Source organism: Ptiloglossa arizonensis, chromosome 12 (genome assembly GCF_051014685.1).
Source record: "Ptiloglossa arizonensis isolate GNS036 chromosome 12, iyPtiAriz1_principal, whole genome shotgun sequence".
Taxonomy (NCBI): domain Eukaryota; kingdom Metazoa; phylum Arthropoda; class Insecta; order Hymenoptera; family Colletidae; genus Ptiloglossa; species Ptiloglossa arizonensis.
Window position 1 is genome coordinate 5,820,111 of NC_135059.1, and position 19,905 is coordinate 5,840,015.

Genomic DNA, 19,905 nt, shown 5'->3' on the forward strand with positions numbered 1-19,905 from the left:
CGAAAGAAGCGAAGAAAATGGCGATTCGAAGGACCTGGAAGCGTTTCTCCGTAAAGGAAACAGCAACGACGCGCAGGATTCGATTTCAGGGTGAAACGGAGGCTCGTCGCGCGGTTATTCGGGCGAGTAATCGCTCGTCGAAGAATATACCGCTCGGGCCTGATAATGGACGCTTGTTTCTCAAGTAATTAATCGAACGGCACGTTGCCCCGAGAGCTCGTAGTCGATCGTTTCTTTTGAATCTTATTCCCTCCCTCTGCCGCGTCGAAGACGAGGCGCAATGGAACTACGCGCGAATAATCTGATTCATTACGATCGTTCGACCGCCTAATTATCCCCTGTGAACAAGCACTGGACGATAAACGGACGTTCTCGGCTCCGTTTCGCCTCCAGTGACCGATCAATTCACCGAAGGTACTGGCTCGAACTACTTCCGAGATATTCATTTCGCTTGTAACGCTCAGCTCTCGTGCTTTCGTTTCGATCGGGTTCGGAGATTTCGATCGGACCAACACTTTCTCGTGAAACTTTCGCGAGAACTTGGTCCACCGATTTGAGCGCAAACATCGAAATCTCGATACTAGCTGTCCCAAATCTACTCGCGTCCAACTCGTATTTAAAACGACCGAACAAACGTTACATACTTGGGACTAAAACGTGACTCGTCTTTGTTAAATTCAACATTCGAACCACTTTCGCTCGATTTCAAACGAATTACGTCTACGTTCGCGTATTATGTGAAAGGTATGAACGACAGGAAGTTCCAATCGGTCTTCGAAAATAGAGTTTCTCGAATATAGCGGTATAGAATTCATTGGTTGCGTTTCAATCTAAATGGTTACAAATTAACGTCAAAGATTAGAAAATTACCGATTTGTGTAGTTTCTTTGTATTGTCTTTCCATTTTTACGAAAAGTTACTTACTTAGGACAAAAACCCTTACATACGATCGGATTAGACATTTTCAATGAAGAAACCGACAGCAGAAAATATTGAAAAGAAAGTTAAACATTATTCATACAAAGTGGATGGCTCGTTGGATCACTTCATCGGCGTTTGACGGTAATTTATTACTGTGTAGGGCCGAAAACAATTAATAAATTATACATTGCTGCGTCCGAGAAAGTGTCCTCTATTTTCGAAGATCGCTTAGAACTTCCTACCGTGTTCGCTTTTCGCGTAGAATCTCATTATTGTCGATAATTCTAATCATTGGAAGACGGAAGTAAAGTTTCAATTTGTCGGACAGTGTCGTTCGGCCGTGGTGTATCATTCGCGATATGCCGTTTGAAATTTAATTAAAAAGCTGTCTCGTGGCTGATTCGAGCGAATCGAAGCTACCGTAACCCAGCAAAGACCGACAGCCTCGTGAAAAAAAAGGAGAAGAAGAAATGTTTGTACTCTTTGTAAAGTCAAGCGACTCATTAGTGCCTCTTTTGACTCCCTCGAAAGAAAACACGAAGCCGGTAACAATGGAATTACAATTAAAAAGTTTCCAGCTGTTTCGTATTCGCGAACAGCGCCAGTGTCCCGTAAATTTGAATTCGATTGTACCATTGAGCTTTTGAAATGTTTGAAACGTTTCTCGTTCCGCCTACAATTCATTACGATCTTAATCGTTGTTAAGCTTCCATTGCGATTTTAATCGTTGCACCTCGTCGTCACTCCGCGACACCTTTCCCCCACCCCACCCCTAACTTCGTAATTTACTTTTTCAATCATCGAAGTTTTTGTTTACTCGTGTCATTTTCTTCATTTATTTTTATTTCATTTGAAGCAACAGCACGATGCCGACCGGACGAATTCGAGTGCACCGACGGAGCTTGCGTCAGCAAGAACGCGAGATGCGACGGACATTCAGACTGTTTGGATCGTTCCGACGAATTTAATTGCAGTGGTATTTCTTTTGCGTTACAATTTTTCGTTTTATCATCGTCGGATTGCGGATGTACGCGTCGAAACCGGAGCGAAGATTTTTAAACTCGACCCACGGTTCCATCGACCGATCAACATTTTCGATCGAAGGAATCTCGAACGAACCGAATCGATAGAATCGAAACAAACAAAACGTCTACAATCGTGGACGTATGTTCGTCTTAATCCTTGTTACGGGCAAGTTTTCTTTTCTCTGGAAACACTTCACCACCGAGGAAAATTTACCTCTTCGCGTTCGAAACACTCGAGGGTAATTTAATCTCCTCGGCGTTGCGAGTGCATTAATCTCGCTAGTTCGCTTCAAACATCCGCAGTCCGGTCTTTCGGCCATTTCTTTGTTCACGCGTGAGGTCACTGTCCGCTAATACACGAGTTTTCGCTACATGCAAATTATTACAGATTTTGATATCGATAACTTACCCGTGGGCTCCACACCTAGTAAGAATAATAATTCATACCGAACGGAAAATTGTCCCTCAGTATCGACCAGTTATTCGATCGGTAGATTCTTTGGTATTAAACGGTTGATAATGTTAAGAAATGTCGACATAGAAGAGTATTATCGAAATTGTATTTTTTTCGAGACTTTCTCGGCGAACTCGCGTAAACGATGAAAGTCGAAGAATAAAGACCATGCTCTATTGACCGTACGAAAATCATTATCGATCGTTTTCACAGAAAATTGCTCGACGTTGCCGTATACTACGAGTTAACACGGTCCAATGAAAATTTCGTTCGCGAAACAGGTCGAGCAGGAAATTCACGGAGGATTGATATCCACTTTGACGTATTTTCCAGTGACCACTTGCAGCGGTGATCAGTACCGTTGTCTGGATGGGACCTGTCTCAGCATCGAAAAAAGGTGCAATCATATCAACGACTGTCGCAACGGAGAAGACGAAACCCAATGCGGTAAGTGAGCCCGTTCTTCCGTTTCGAGAACAGTTTACTTCGATTAATTCCCAAGCAATGATATAATAGGTGAAGCTATCCCAAACTAACAGGAGGAACAGTTTGGCCCGTTTGCGGATCAGTTTACGATCTGCATCCGCGGTCGCGGTTGTCAGTTTTGGTCAAAGACGAGCCGAACCAGATCTCCGGAATCTGTGATCGATTACGGTTGGTCTGTCGAATCAGCGACAAACGTTTGAAATTCCCGTTCAACGCCCGCGGTTACCGCGCGAGCAACAAGTTGCTCCGAGCAACTAGCAGTGACTCCGTGTCGATTCCCGTTGTTCGCCAAGTTCTCGGAAAGATTCCAACATCGAGGGAAGGATGAATTCCTCTCGCGGAACACGATTGTTACACGCCCCTCGATTCGGTTCTCTTTGCCCCTTTCGCTCGGTTTCAGAAGCGGGAACACTCTTCGACAATTGAGAACGTTGGTTCCTTCGACTACATCGGTAACAAAATTACGAACACGATTATTCACGGTGCTTGTAAATTAAAGTTGAACGTTCACGCTTAACGCTCCAGCCTTGGACCATTCGATCACCGTGTTTGCCCTCTTTGTCTCGTCTCGTCTTCGCTAGGTCCTCGGAGACCCAAACCTTCGCGAAGACGAAAAATATTGTCTCGATGTTGGAACTCGATCTACAGACGACTCAACGGACACCGTGAATCGTCCCTGATATCAAGGATGCTCGTGATACGTTTCGATGCGTTTGCTCCATTTCGTTGCCCGACAGAACTCCGTTTCGATTGTTTCCATTTACGGTCGGAGAGCTCGTCGATGCAACGTAGTTTTTAATCATCCTCCAGACATTCCTTGCGTGACTTTCCTTGCGTGACTTTCCTTACGTGTATCTCCCAATGTACGACGAAAAAGAAGAAAAAATGAAACGCAAGACGAAAATATCCGTGGAATCTAGTTTTCGTCGACGTTCGATTTACGATTTTCCATGCTGACCGAACACCGCCCGGAAGTGGCTTCTTTCCCTCGAGCAATTTTCCGCCACGGCACGCTTCGCCAAATTTTCCTCGCGCGTAAAAATCATCCTCCAATGAGTTTCACGTTTTTTCCCCTGTTCTGTTTAGCGACGGGCTCGATCACAAATTGCTTCGAATGTCATTCGAGGTACGATTCTGGAAATTTTCGAAAAATCTTGAGCGATCCAAGCATCCGCTCGGACTGGAATAAAGTAACATTTGTTGATAGAAATTGATTTTAATATTACAATCGTTGCTTCCACTGCTATTATTGATAGCTTTGTACAATTGTTTACCATATCGATACATCAATTTACTATCAGAACAACGATCTAAGAGCGATCGTGCTACGAAACTGCTGTATCTAGAAATGACGTAAATTTAAAAATTTGTATTTCAACATGTATTTTCGAGAACGAAAATTCAAAGATTTTCAATGATCCTCAAACTCTCCAAGTTCATTTTTCTTCGGGTTTTTGGTTACCTTTTTTTTTTTATTTCGAACTCGGGGGACCCTCGAGGCAATTTGATAATGTCCCCATCGCTATTCGTGTCACGAGTCATTTCATCGATCATCTCGCTGCAATAACGACACGCGGAGGATCCTGTTGCCGCGAGTGCTGTCGTCGTTTCGTCGACGAACGCGTTAACAATGGTGCACGGCTGATTTCACACGAACTACAAGGGAAGGAACACGTCAAAGGGAACGCTTGAATCGTAAGCCAACGCCGCGCGTTTTATTCGCAAAACAGGGGCTGACGACAAGTCGACTTTACTGCACTTTTAACCCTTTAACGACGCGATCGATCGACGAGAAAAGGGCTACGTAACAAGTATTGCTTTCCCAACCTTCTAATGGACTTTATTCAAAAATTGATGAAATCCACCTCTCCCTCCCGCTTGGTCAATAATCTACAAATGTTTCACACTCGTGCAACCGTGCGTGGATTCTCGTTGTTAATTTCTATCTAAGGATACAAATGATCATTTTTATCAGAGACAATGGGTGTGCAAGAATTGAAACAAACGTCTAACTTTTGAACGATCAAGGATATTCTGATGCAACTTGTGTCAAAAAATTGTAAAGACTCTCTGCTATCGGACGATGGTCGAATGAGTGAATATAATTATCTATAATTGCCGTATATCGCATTTAGTTCGATTGTCGCCGAGCAGCATTAACTATTACCTACGCAATTGACATCGAGAATTGACGACGATCTCGAAAATCTATCAATTTTGAAAAATTCGAAGCAAACGCGAAGCACACACCGTGTGTGTGTGCGTGTTTGTGCGCGATGAGGGGAGATTGTATCGATTTTGAACAAGGTCCGTACCTCCGCGATACCTCTCGACGTAAACTTGCACGAATTTGAACAGTCTGTTCAACAATCTCGATCAGACCTATTTCTTTCAACGGTCCAAATCCTCGTGCAAATTGCACACTTGTTTGGTAGAATGAATTTCGATCGACGTTCCACAAAAGTCACATTCACAACCGAACCAAGTTCCTGCCCTTCGTTTACGATCAAACGATCCTTATCCTGAGGTATTGAACGGGGGTTGAATTTTCTGAACGTCGAACGATCCGAAAATTCGAACAACAGACCGGTTGCAACTCGTTGCAACTCGTTGCAACGAGTTGTGCAACGTCGCGTTCGACGAAAAAAAAAAAAAAGAAAAAGAAAGGCCCCCGTCGTTTTCTTTTCGCATTTTCTTTTCGAAATCGAACCAGTTTCGGTACCTCCCGAGGGAGTGAACACATCTAAAGGGTTAAATGTGCATGAGTGTGGTGTGTGGAGCAGGTTGCAAAGAAGTCGAGTTTCGCTGCACGGACGGCCGGTGCATCGGTTACGAGTTGGAGTGCAACGGGATGGAGGAGTGCTCCGATGGCTCTGACGAGAGGGACTGCGGTAATTATGCCATTCACACCACATACTCACCCTTACACTAACATCCACACGTACACACGTAGATAGACTTTTAAATACCGTATCTGTCCATTCCGTAGAATCGAGATTTCGTCATTCGAGTACGATCGATACGATCGCCGAGTGTGCGTTAATCGTGTTTGAAATTGTTGTCGAGGGAAGTGGGATAATCATTTCAGAGGTTAAAACGACGATGATTTTCATCGTACGGGTAAAATCGACGCTCTCTGTCGATTCTCCTGGCGAATGAAACTTTAAAGGTTTCGTTTCAGAGAGGATACAAATGTTTAGCTTAGGACGGAGGAAGAAGAAGAAAGAGGACGTGTAAAATAAACTGAATTCTATGTGGAAAGAGCTGAGGATGATAGCGTGTATAGAATGGAAGAATTAACGAGTGTATCTATTCTATTGGTATACCAGCTGTAAGATATAATGATACACCTAATTACAATGTAATAAAAACACACGTTAATTCTACAACTCCGTGTTACCTTTCCCTACTGGTTGCACATGCAATTCAGCTTATTCTTTTGGCTATTCTGCTCTAATTTTCACTAGAGAGAAAATCGATTTCCAGTGAACGATTTCCACGAAACGTTCGAAACATTTCTTTCGTTCCTGATCTCCTACAACCTCGAAGATCATTGTACAAAACTTGGACGAATCCGTTTCAGCACACGTTTGCAAAAATAATAAAAATATATACCACGTTATATTTACAAATTTGAAGGACACCTTCGTTTCTCGAAAAAGATTAGAAATATGAAAAATCGATCTATCGCGTTCGTCGTGGAAGACTGTAAAATTGATGACTTTCTCATTTTTTTCTAACATTCACTAGTTACGAGGAAAACAATGGCTAATAATAACGTAAATACCCTGGAGTGAAATTTATACTCGGTTCCATATGCTTCGTGCTTTGAACAATTTTTTTATTTCGTAGAGTTCATCCACGCGAAAACAAAAATCTGTACGTACGAAAAATTCTTAAACACAAAGAGAGTCATTGACACAGCCCATAACTTTGTATCTTTCGTAGAAAACTTATAGGCGAATGGGCCGGACAAAAATTCTGAGTGTTCTAAGAGAGAGAAAAGACCTTGGTCGAGGGAAAATTTTCCTTCGAGCATCGTTCTCCTCTCGAATTCTCAAACTGTGCTAAACGTAAAAAAAGACCTTGATTGAGGAAAAATTTTATTTCAAGCTTCGTACTGCTCTATAACGAGCAGCGAAGGACCTTTGATCCGTCACTGATCCATCTCACCGCAATGACTCTGCCCCTTTTCTCAGTTTCCTCTTCTCAGGGCCTCCTTGTATCGCCACTTCTTCTTCTTCTTCTTCTTCTTCCTCTTGTCAGGGCGAGAGCAGGATTTACACCGCGACGACGCGCCCGTTTCTCTCGTTTTTCCACCCACCCGAAACAAAAGCGTGCCTCACGATCGTTCATCGCGATCATCGTCATCGTAGAGAAATTTCCATGGCGGAACGTGTACAACGATAAACGATTCTACGCGAGGAAGTTTAGGCCTCCTCACGGGGGAAAGAAGAATCACGGAAAGTCAGCCAATGAACGATACTCGGTTGGCTATCCGGGATCGCAGACGAAGGAGAAACGCAAGAAAATTTCAGGGAACACCATCGACCGAGATTCCAACCATGACAGTGTCGAAAAGTACACTATAGTGAACGACAACATGATCGTCAACTCGATCGAAGCAATATTTCCCGAATTGGCAAAGACGCCGCGATCAAAAATTTCCGACACTTTGTCGAGAACAATCTTGAGAAAGATGATTCGAGAAAACGAAGTAGTCCCTACCAAGAATTTTCAGCGTTCGATGAAGATACCTAGAAATATTACCGAGGTTCACGCGAAGAATAGAAGGAGGAAGACGAGGAGGAAGAAGAACTCGAGAAGAAAGAACAACGATGCAAAATCGATGGCGTTGATCCAAGACTTCGAGAACGCGACAACCGCGAGCACAAGGCTTTCGTCACCCGTGGACTCTTCGTCGACGAATGGCGAACAATTCAAAGTCGAAGAGGGATCTACGAAACTCAATTTGAAGGAGGAAGAGAGTTCACCTGAGCCAAAGATCGAACAATTCTCTCGAGAAGACTGGAACGAAAGCTTGAGAACAGTTGTCGAAGAGAAAACAACGGAAATGAACTCGAAGAGAGACGAAACACTCGTTGATACTACAAAGAGAATCTCCAACGAGATTTCGGACAGCAGAGAAGACATTTTTGGTTACAAAACGAAGAAAGGTAGCAACTTCGCCAAATATTTCCACAAGTACTTGAAGGGAAGTGTTTCATCTTCGCTCTCAACGTCTACCACGACTTGGCAAACTGATCGTAAGAAGGACAACATTCTCTACGGTGTGACAGATTTTTCATCGACAGTGGTTGATAAATTCAAAGATGAAGAGGGGACTACGAAACTCGATTCGAAGGAGGAAGAGAGTTCACCTGAGCCAAAGATCGAGCAATTCTCTCGAGAAGACTGGAACGAAAGCTTGAGAACAGTTGTCGAAGAGAAAACAACGGAAATGAACTCGAAGAGAGACGAAACACTCGTTGATACTACAAAGAGAATCTCCAACGAGATTTCGGACAGCAGAGAAGACATTTTTGGTTACAAAACGAAGAAAGGTAGCAAATTCGCCAAATATTTCCACAAGTACTTGGAGGGAAGTGTTTCACCTTCGCTCTCAACGTCCACCATGACTTGGCGAACCGATCCTAAAGACAACAACTTCCTCTACTCCGTAGAGAACGAGTTGTACGAGAATAATGGAAGAAACTCTAAGATTGATATCAATCTGTTGAGCAAAGATAGAATTCGCGAAAAAATATGTGAGAATTCTCTGTGCGCAACTAAACAGTCCGTCGAGGAGAACGTTGACAATTACACATCCAAGTGCTCCGACTATTGCAAACGCAACGCGTGCGAATGCGAGAAGAAGAAGAAGAACTCGCAGCCAGCTGTTGACAGTACCTTGAAAAGCGACAAGAATCTCGATTCAGGATTGATCAGCGCCGAGGAGACGATCCTGTATTCCGTATTAGATCCTAAAGTGAAAAATTACACGAATGTTCAGCTCGATCTCCTAGAATCGACGGAAGTGTTCGATCCTGCTTTGCAACGAAGCAAAGATCCTCGGAGGACCACGTCCGTGTTAACCGGAACAACAGACTCCATGGATTTGGAGTCCATCGTCGATCCCAGCACAAAGAAATCTAAGACCGAGAAGAAGAAAAGGAAGAAAAACAAGAAAGGAAAGAAGAATCAGCGCAAGAATCAGACGAACAAGCAGTCTAGCCCGTTGAGAAGAGACGAGACAACGGTGAACTTTTATGAAACGACGCGGCAGAGCCCCGAGTCGACGTACTCCATCTGGTCCACTTTCTTTGAAACGTCAACGACTTCCTTCTCGGAGGAAAATATCGAAGAGTTCCCATCTAACGAGATTACAGACCGTGAGAAACAACCGGAGCAATGGACAACGTCCTCCGGTATAGAAACCAGAGTGTCCACGGAGAGTCCTGTCACCGATGGCTCTACATCGTCCGGAAGGTGTAAGGGACGTAAGAAGACCGTGAACAACTTCAGTTGGATTTTCGGGCTCGACAGCTCGGAGGAAGACTGCGAAGAGGATATCACAGAAGCAGCAATCGTCACAGATTCTGACGAGACACCCGGCCCAACGTCCACCGATAGCTTCGTGGACGAGTTCACCGTAGAAAATCCGTCTACCAGCACCACGGACGATTACGCGTGCAACGATGACCAGTTCCAATGCGACGGGGACGTCTGTATACCGGATGAGAAGACGTGTGACGGGATCGTGGACTGTATAGACATCAGCGACGAAACCGACTGTGACTATTACTATAGCCAAAAGGTCGAGCAAGATCGTAGAAACCACGAGAATGTTACGTCGAATCTATCGGTGTCGAGCGAGGAGATAAAGGAGATCCTTTGCAACGGATCTTGCAACAATCCCATCTGTGATGACGTTGAACACTGCCAGGATGGATCGGACAAGGCCGATTGCGGAAAAAAAGGTAGAGAAACGCTACGTGGACCGGTCATCGGTGACCACTTCCGTTGTACAAACTGTCTTCTCGCTTCGTGGAACTCGCAGACTCTGATCAGCGACGCCTCGTGACAAACAGAGGCGAAAATTGGGAATATCGTCCACTTCGGAGTTGCTTCCAATGATGTTGCTACCCGCTGTACAAAGTGGTGCCTTCGATGTAAACGGAACTGTCCGTTGGACGAAGAAGACGCGTGTGTCGAGTCTTCCATCTTGTGACGTCTATCTGTGCTGTACAAAAGCTGTGCCTTGAATGGGAAGACAATGGATGGGGTTGTATCTTGGATCGTCCGCAGAGACTACGTTAGGTGATACCTTTTCTATGCATTCGCTAAGTATCGTCGTTATCGTCCACGTGTTTCCCTTTTTCTGGAGGTGTGACCGTTAGTGAGAAATTCGGTGATCGCACACGAGAGGTGCAACGAGAAGACTCTAATCGATGATAAAACGCAATCGAGGTGAACAGATGTTAGAACGGTCCGGTGCATCAGTGGCCCAATCGTCTGCACGTTGAGCGACACGTCTCTGGTTAGGTTTTTAGGACGATTCTGGAAGTTCGCTCGAAACTAATCTTCGTATCTCCAGGAAAAGTACAGAGATAGGATTATACGGGAGCATCTTTGGTGTAATGGTCCGCTCGAGTTACTTGTGAATGCAAAGAAAGTCACACCGTAGGTAGATCGTTCGTACGGACGGTCTGTCGAATATTTTCGATCCGACGAAGAAATTCGTGTCAAAAGTAATCGACTCTGTTCGGTGTAAAATGAACGATGACGCGCTCGGTATATTATTTCTCGACTCGAGTTCCACGCTCGGTGAAATCGGTCATCGATCGAATACAGGGATTCGTTTGGAATTCGAGCGACTCGTATCTCGTTTAAACGTTTGATCGTCTCGGACACGTCGTTCCCGTTTCCTCGAGAATGCGCCGGGGCTCGTAGACATCACCAAACAGACACAACAATAAGTCACACGTTTACTCGATATCGAACACTGTACATAAACCATGGAATATTCTAACTATTGCCTTCGAGGGGCTTCTTCAGAACGCTTTAAGTGTTAGTCAGCTTCGAAGGAATCCCGTGTAAAAAGTACCAACGAGGAGTCGTGTGCTGTGCCAGGCTGTGGATATTCCAACGAAGAAATACACGCTTAATTGCGCATAATTGTTGGTCCTGGAATGCTGAATACGCGTTATTTAGAAACTGGTCTTGTATCAACGCATCTACGGGGTGGTCTGTTTTCGCGGAACCTTTTTCAACTTTCATAAAACGTTTCGGTAAATTTTGAACGAGAGTAAAAGTACACGTACTGTGTATTTTCGGGGGAAGGATGCCAACTACTCAAAATTCGGTGAATGTACAGGGGGTTACCTTCCCTTGCAAATTGTACAGCGAGCTGTGCAGTTTTAATTCGCAAAGTGGATACGACAATAACACTCCGAGTTACAGTTGCTGTCCTATTTCGTTATTAAAGTTACTCTTGCTCGATGTATTTATTGTATCTTTAAGAAACACCGCGGATACCGCGCTTGTAATAAAATGCTTCTACATAGATACGTATTAGCCTTTTATCGAGTTTCTGTCGATACAAATGGCAAAACACAGTTACCGTATTGACCCTCCGCACTCGATGCTCTTTTTGCTACCAGAAACTGGTGCCTCGATAAAATCCTTTAAATTGTAAAATTAGTCCCGAATGGAACATTTTTATTTCAATACTTCTCACGCGTATTTATGGAAAACCACGATTACTCAATCGAAGTAACATTCCGCAAACTTGCTTTTTATTGTCTACTAAAGTGTCCTGAATTTCCAGTAAACTACAAAGTAATAGTGAATGTTGCAACGATGTATTCGTAATTGAAAAAGGACACGATGGACTTGGAATATTCAAAATACGAAGTAAAAAATACAAACGAATAAGGGATAATGTAATACGATAGCAAGTGTAACAAAATTAACAAAGACTATCTTGAACCTAAACATTGTTCAACGTAGATAAATTTGAACTTAGACAAAGTTAAATCTATCAACTAACCGGGGCAAAATTTAAACCCAAGTTTTAAAAATTCATTGCAATCTGTGCAAGCTGTTCACTACGCTATTTCAAACGATATTTTTTCTCCTGCCATCGGTAAAATAACAATCTCGATGTAAATGTAATACCTTGTACCTAAACAGAAATGATCGGTACGTTTACATCGTAGTAGTTTACCAAAGATATTGTAGTTCACCGAATAGTACCGAGAAAGAGGTCGAGTCTCGATAAAAATTAAACCCCCGAAGACCACGATAAATGTTTCGACTATTCTTCGAGCGCGGAATTCTTCCAATAATGAATTTTGAACCTGAACCGTTACGAACGAACAGTTCAACGTGTACAGTGAGTCAAACAACGCTCGTTCAACATTCGTGGATACGTATCAGTGCTGCAGGATCAACAACTCGACCGTCCAAGAATATCGCAGCCTCATGGTCTACCACGTCATTCACCATCGCAACTGCTTTCAGTGCATCAACGTCCCCTGTCGCTTTAAATGTGTTCCCACGTGGATAGCTTGTACATAACAGTCTCCGCCTCGAGTCGAGTTTTTCGCGATGAGACCACCGACGACCTTGAAACAGGATCAATCCTGAAGAGCTCCGGCTCGAGGCGACAGGGTTCACGAAACAGGCTGTTTGTTTTTGCCGGTGGCGCCCTATAGATTTGGCCCCGTGCCCTTCTACGGACTTCACCTGCAGCGATGGGATTTGCATATCGGAGAGGAAGGTTTGCGACGGATTCGACGACTGCCCGAGGGCAGAAGACGAGCTTCATTGCGGTATATAAACACTTACGTTTCGTCACGGATACCTCTGTGCCGGAGAACCCCTTAGAAAATGATCGGTTTTCGTTCGGGCGTGCCACCAACGATCGTATTGTTCCCAGCGAAGGAACATTTCTCACCATGGAATCTCCGGCACGGACGATCCTCGCTTCTGCTTGCCAAATAACCCCGACTCGTTGGATTCTCTGTGAGCAATTTTGCTCACAGCTTGATCCGCAACGAGGGTGATGAAAGTTTTAACGTTTCGCGGCCGTACACACCGATCGCGTCACTGACGAGGTATTTATGTCTCCGTACACCGATTTTGATGCAAATCTGAAGGGGATTTCTAGAATGGTCGATTCTACCTATTCGATCGTCGGTGTCTACGTAAAAAAATTAATACACTTTGCTGTATCGAGTTTTCGAAGATATTGGGAATAAATTTCGTCAGAGCGATTTTTTTTCATCATTTTGATCGATTCTTTTACCGATGTGTACAACACGATATTCTTCGTCGAAAACCATAAAGAATTTGTTTAAAGGATAGCACAAGAAGATTGAAACTTTGAAGTAGTTTCACCCATTAAACTTGACTTACCGTAGCTAAAAGAGAAACGTATCTCTCGCTATTAGTCGCTCAACAAACCAGCAAAGTTTCATGAAACTCGGCGAGAGGGATGGGAGGATACTTCGTGGAAATGCCTTGCGAGACGAAACAATGCTAAAAGTATTTAAAAAATAGATCCGTTTCGATGTCTGATCCAACAGGGGACGATATCACTGCAGTCGCGCGATCTTGTAAATAAATTAATTAACAGAACGAAAGGGAATTACTCTCTGTCTTTAATTTGCCACGATAAAGATCGACGTCCGTTTATAACACTGAATTATGGGGTTCTTGAAAGCACCGGGGGAGAAAATTTAATTTTCGAGTCTGCTCACTTGCTATTTATATCACTGCAGCAGGTAAAACCAAGATTAAGACAGACAAACGAGCACGTATAACAAACAAAATTAATTAGTCTTTGTAATCCAACCTTTTGAAACGAAATTACACCTGCTTGCAATTCTCTCTGCCGAATATTACTAAATTCGAACCGGATCACGGAGGAAAATTGAAAAAAAAAAAACACAAAGGAGCAACGTTAAAACTTCTATCACCCGTTATCGCTGTACATTCGTAGCTTTACAGTTTTAACCATCACGCCTCCGAATAATCATTAATTGTATATAAATTCACTGTTCCCAAGTACATCGAAATTTCAAGAGATCCACTGTCCAACGATAAAATTACAGACGACTAAAGTTACGTGCAACATAATTCCATTGCTCTTTAATTTATCCTTTTAGAACGGTCGTGTCTCCCTATTTGTGAAAAGCAAAAGCTTTTGTACTATTGTTCATCGAACGCTTTCATTGTTCGAGCTTCCAGCTTTCGTGATGTCACAGCAGGATCAAAACCCTATAAGAATAAATCTAGAAATCGTCCTCCCTTGATTTCAGAATGGATAGGCTCCGTTTGGTGGACATGGTGATTCAGAATTGAAGAAGGAACGCGAAATTTTTTATTTTCTAAATAAAGCTACGATCGAGTCCTCTGATTCGTTCACGTGCACAGGATGTACACAAAGGCGAGGAATCAATTTCTCTCTTGAAAATTATGGTTCTGCACAGAGGATAAATCCTACGAGATCAATGCGAGAGATTTATTTCTCTCTTACCAGCAAGTAGAGCTGATATCGGTCGGAAACTTTCCATATCCGAGTATTCGAACGAGTATAGTACTACTCGAATACTCGAATATTCTGGAGAATCCTGACGCAAGAATACTTTCCTCTTTGGATAATAATACTCGATTAATGATATTCAAATACTCGAAGCTTGTTCGTAGTATTTGAACTCCTATGTAATGTTCAAACAGTCTCAAAGTAATCTGGGAGTTACAGTTTCCTTTGTAATTAAAAAATATTCATATCAGCGTAATGGATCGCATAAATCGAAGAACAACCGAGCTTCGAACACCCCACCAGCCGTGAATAAATTATCGAAAAAGAATCTACTTAAAATGGTTCACATCCAACAACTCCAAACTCGATGGACCACTCGTTACGAGTAGACTAGAGAGAAAGAACGCGAAATAAATGTCTACGACTCGTAGCTGTTGGGAACCGAGTTTCCAAGTATTTGTGTATCGATCGATTGGCTCCTTCTTCGATTGGCAAGTCCAAGTCCCCTAAACGGATATTTATCCGCTTGTTTACCAGCATTCACAATCAACGTCTCTGTACATAAATGTGTGTTCTCTGCTCATATATATATTCCCGCTGCAACACAAACGACCGCAACACAAAACAAACAGAACGAGAATGCACGCCTACCCAGTTCAAATGCCTCACCGGGAACAAGTGCATCGAGGGCATCTACAGGTGCGACGGCCATCCGGACTGTCCAGATAACAGCGACGAAGATTGCGCAAACGAAACCATTACACACGCCACTCAGCCTACCAGTACGCCTTTTTTCCCTCCTTTACTTTTTTCATTTTTTTTTTCTTTTCTTCGTGGATGCGCCAATCGTTCCCACGTGAATGAAATTGCACGACCGATTGCAGAAATCGAGGATTGTTCACAGCGTCCTTGAAAGCTGGCAAGAAGCACGCCAACAATTGAAACTGTATCGACTGAAGAGATTGTTAACGTTCGAACGGGGTAGAGAATGAACGAAACAGTTCTTAGCGACTGTTTGTTCGAAATTGTTCAGCGATTGCATCGGTCGATGGAGTTTCGTGCATTATAGGTACATTTGTTGATCACCGATGAGCGTTAGCTTGAGACCAAAGTTCTGCTACTTTCGCAAAGTCGATAAACGTGTTCGAAGGAAACAATTGAGTCGGAAAAGGTGTTTGAACACCGACGAGACCAAAGAGGGATCAATTTGAGGCTAAACGGTATCATAGCTAGAGCAGTTTGAAACCGAGGAACAAAGTTTGAACAGTGTTTGAACTTAGTTCGATCGGAGACAAATTTCAAATTTTAACTTTTCAAGAGACTCTAGTCCTCTGAGACACTATTCCTCTCGTTCCTCTCTCTCTCTCTCTCTCTCAGACTCTGTTTCTCAAGTATCCCAAGAGTGGGTAAGGCAAAATCACGGATCGTTTGAGTGAAATTTACGACGATCTTCTTCAACCTCTGTTAACTTTCTTCGCTTCGTATTAAAGCGATCCAACTTTCAAACTTGCAATATCCGTAACAATTTACGAGCGTTGATGATTTTGTCCGTTCAGAACGAAAGTTACTTACGATTGTTAAACAACTCAACGGTTTTAAGTGAAAAATCGAACGGCAGAACTTTCTTCTCTATTCGACGCATCGCTAAGATTTTTACCGCACATTTTGCAATTCTGCTTTCGACTGTATTCGGCTCCTCCTCCTTCGTGCTCCCTTTTTCTGTACGATGCACGACTCGATGTATTTCAAAGAAACCAGTTTACACATCCTCTGATATTGCGGATGCACTGAAGCCAACGTAGGTAAAAGCTCTGTCGTTTACCTAGCACTTTACCACGGGGACAACGCGGTTGGTTGCAAGGAGACCCGTCCCTAATTAATTAACTTAATAGAAGAAATAACGAAACCGAGAGCGGTGAATTTGCAAAAGTTCGGTGTTACGCTTCTTCCGGTTCTTTCCTTGCTCTGGCCAGTGTTGGAGCATAGGGGAAACTCTGTTCGTTGGATTCGTGAACATCGAAGTCTCGTTTCCTTCGAACTCGAAAGACACCAAACTTCCTTGCAACCAATCCTCGCGATCAGATGTAACGTTTACCCCGTTGTCGAAGCATTTCGTGTGTTTGTCTCCCCCGCTGGAATGCTTTGTTTGGAGTAGTTTGCAGTGCGCCTTGTCTGTGTATGTACGTTCAGACTGGCCAACCGAGAGCCCGAGGGAATGCGATCCAAGCTGGGAAATGCGTTGCGACGACGGCATGTGCGTTCCACTTCGACGCAAATGCGACAATATCTTCGACTGCCTCGACGGTAGTGACGAACGTGATTGTGGTAAGAGCTTCATTCTCTCCTGTGAAGGTCACTCGGAAGGTTCACAGTTCATGATCGATGCTCCGGTAGAAACCTAGCATCTGGCACAATACTAGAGTCAGGAATTGAATCTCTGTTGACTCTTCGGTCGATTCTTTGCGATTGAGAATAAAACAGGCTCGAACCTGGGTTACACGATACCTGTAAAAGGTTGAATCTAAACCAGATCGAGCCTGGATAAAATTAAATTTAAAATATATCGAGCCTGGACGAGGTTGAATCGCGAGATTCGCCTTAACTTAAGAATTGAAAAACGTAAACTTCCCAGCGACCTACGTGCCATGTCCTCTGCCATCTAGCCCTTCTCCCTCGTTTTTAGCCCGAAATTGTTACCAATCGACTTCCTCGTTCACGATTTAACGAAACGACATCGAATGTGTCCACGTTAGAGGAGAACTTGAACAAAGTCGATAGCAATGGTTCCAGAATCCCTTCCTGCAACTCGAAACCTTCGACGTTAACGCTTTTTTCGTGTGTTTTACACGTGTTCGTACTGCCAAGGGGTCTGTACACCATACGAATGGAAATGTGCCAGTACTGAATGCATACCAGAACACAAGAGATGCGATGGCACGATCAACTGTGTCGATGGATCCGACGAGACTGGATGTGGTAACTATGTGTCCCTCCTGACCTATGTCCCTCACGTGACGAATATTGGCCGCCCACCCTCTCCTTTCTCTAGCCGATTATAAATATATTTGAGGACGTTTGACGACATTTGACAGCGTTTGACGATGTTTGACGATGATTAACGGTGCCCGATCAACGCGAGAATCACTCCTCGAAATAACACATCGATTAACGATAGACATCGATTACCTAGGATCATTCGATTATTCCATTAACCTTTGAACCACTTAACTTTACGAATCGTATTCCCACGTGAAATTGAACAGCGAGAGATACAAATTCTTAGAACCTATCGTTTCTCGGAACCAGAGCCAAGACTATTTGTCAATTTTCTGTATAAATTATTAACGACACTCTGTACAGTGTTTTTATTTCGATAAAGAGAAGCCAATGCTCTTTACATTATTCGGCGGTAAGCAGCATTAAGTAACAATGATATTGCAATAAGTATATTGGATTACTCGCATATGCGAAATTCCTTCGTGGCATTCGAATATTCGTAAAACATACCGAGTATTAAATTATTCGAGTGGCTCAGCTCGAAAGAATTCGCGCAAGAGAAACGAGGACGTGCATCTCTCCAACGACTGGCGATACTCTCACGAAAACGGCAACAACAATTAATAAGACTAACTTCATTCGAATGTACACCCCGTCCCCGTAACCATTCACCGTCCCTCCTCAGCACAATTTCGTTCTCCAATCGGTGTGTCCTCTCCGCGTTATTTCTGGGAAGCTGGTTTCTTTCATCCATTTTACACGTATCGTCGCATTCCCTCGCCAATAATCGCTGTGTGTGTCGTGAAAGTCATTGTTGAGCTGTGTTCGCGTCGGTGTAATCGTGATGCGATGGGAACGTTACCGGCCACGTAGGTAAGGTTCGACATCGATGCCGAAACTTACGTACCTGTACCGTGCCCGCTTCTGGACGCATGTTATGTTGCATGTCCTACCAGCACGTAGAATTTTTGCGCATGCGTGTCATGCTCTTGCGACAACTCGGAGCGAACACGTGAGTATTCTTTCGGAATCCCGGGACTCGACGGACCAACGTGCACGCAAAGGAGCCCGAGGCAAAGGGTGGTAGCGGGGTTGAACGTTCCTTTCAGCGATACGTGCATCCGACCCCCGACCTTCCGCCCCTGCATGAGTTACGTTCTCCAAACCGTAAGCATCGATGAGATTGGCTGAAAGGGACGCGCATACCCCGCTGTTAAGGCCATTTCTGCCCACGAATTCCCCCTCCCTGCAACCCTTATTCCGCATTAATGCACGATGTTGTAACGGAGAACCACCTGGCCATTTGGGGATCACGTTGTAGTGAACGAATGTCCGGCTGGAATGTTTCGATGCAGCAACGGATTGTGCCTCGACAGTAAGAGACGCTGCGACGGTCGGCCGCATTGTTCGGACGGCTCGGACGAGATCAATTGCCGTACGATCATGACTTCTCTCTCTCTCTCTCTCTTTCTATCTACATATCTATCTTTCTATCTTTACCTCTACCTAGATAAGTCTATCTATTTATCTTTACCTCTACCTAGATAGGTCTATCTATCTTTACCTCTACATAGATAGGTCTATCTACTTATCTTTACCTCTACCTAGATAGGTCTATCTATCTATCTACCTATCTATCTCTACCTCTACCTAGATAGGTCTATCTATCTATCTACCTATCTATCTCCACCTCTACCTAGATAGGTCTATCTATCTATCTACCTATCTATCTCTACCTCTACCTAGATAGGTCTATCTATCTATCTACCTATCTATCTCTACCTCTACCTATCTATCTCTCTATCTACCTATCTATCTATCTACCTATCTATCTACCTATCTATCTACCTATCTATCTACCTAACTATCTACCTAACTATCTACCTATCTATCTACCTATCTATCTACCTATCTATCTACCTATCTATCTACCTATCTATCTACCTATCTATCTACCTATCTATCTACCTATCTACCTACCCATCTATCTACCTATCTATCTACCTATCTATCTACCTATCTATCTACCTATCTATCTACCTATCTATCTACCTATCTATCTACCTATCTATCTACCTATATATCTACCTATCTATCTATGTACCTATCCATCTATCTATCTATCTATATATCTATCTATCTATATATCTTTGTCTCTCTCTTCCTTTCCATTTCTTTCTCTTTGTTTTATTATTAAAGCGAATTTGCATTGCACATCGAACCGTACAAGAACCTTTCCCGGTTGGTCTTAGTTTCTAGCAAAGGTGGATTTATCGAAAGTCTCGATCGCGGTAAGATTGATTTTGACGTTTGTTCGCAAGAAGAAAAATTCTTGAAAGATCCCTCGCGTCGGAGGTTCTCAACCTCTCGTTGAACAGCTTTGTTTCGTCAAGAGCGGTTTCTCTGGTAGAGTTTCGCGAGTAGACGATCTTGAGATTTTTTAGAAACAGAGAGGAGGGCCTCTCGCGATT

General features: G+C 43.5%; 1 protein-coding gene across 32 annotated transcripts in view; it reads left to right on the top strand.

Moving 5' to 3' along the window:
• Positions 1–19,905, top strand: part of Trol (terribly reduced optic lobes) — a 229,416-nt gene that overhangs the window by 184,302 nt on the left and 25,209 nt on the right. For 14 of the 32 annotated variants that reach the window (XM_076324616.1, XM_076324625.1, XM_076324615.1 and 11 more), the window contains 8 exons: positions 1,778–1,897; positions 2,734–2,847; positions 5,670–5,777; positions 12,606–12,722; positions 15,070–15,219; positions 16,628–16,762; positions 17,303–17,413; positions 18,756–18,869. In XM_076324616.1, coding sequence (XP_076180731.1) covers positions 1,778–1,897; positions 2,734–2,847; positions 5,670–5,777; positions 12,606–12,722; positions 15,070–15,219; positions 16,628–16,762; positions 17,303–17,413; positions 18,756–18,869 — 969 coding nt within the window. The remainder of the gene's footprint in view (positions 1–1,777; positions 1,898–2,733; positions 2,848–5,669; positions 5,778–12,605; positions 12,723–15,069; positions 15,220–16,627; positions 16,763–17,302; positions 17,414–18,755; positions 18,870–19,905) is intronic. The other 18 variants (XM_076324623.1, XM_076324648.1, XM_076324619.1 and 15 more) reach the window with 12 other exon arrangements.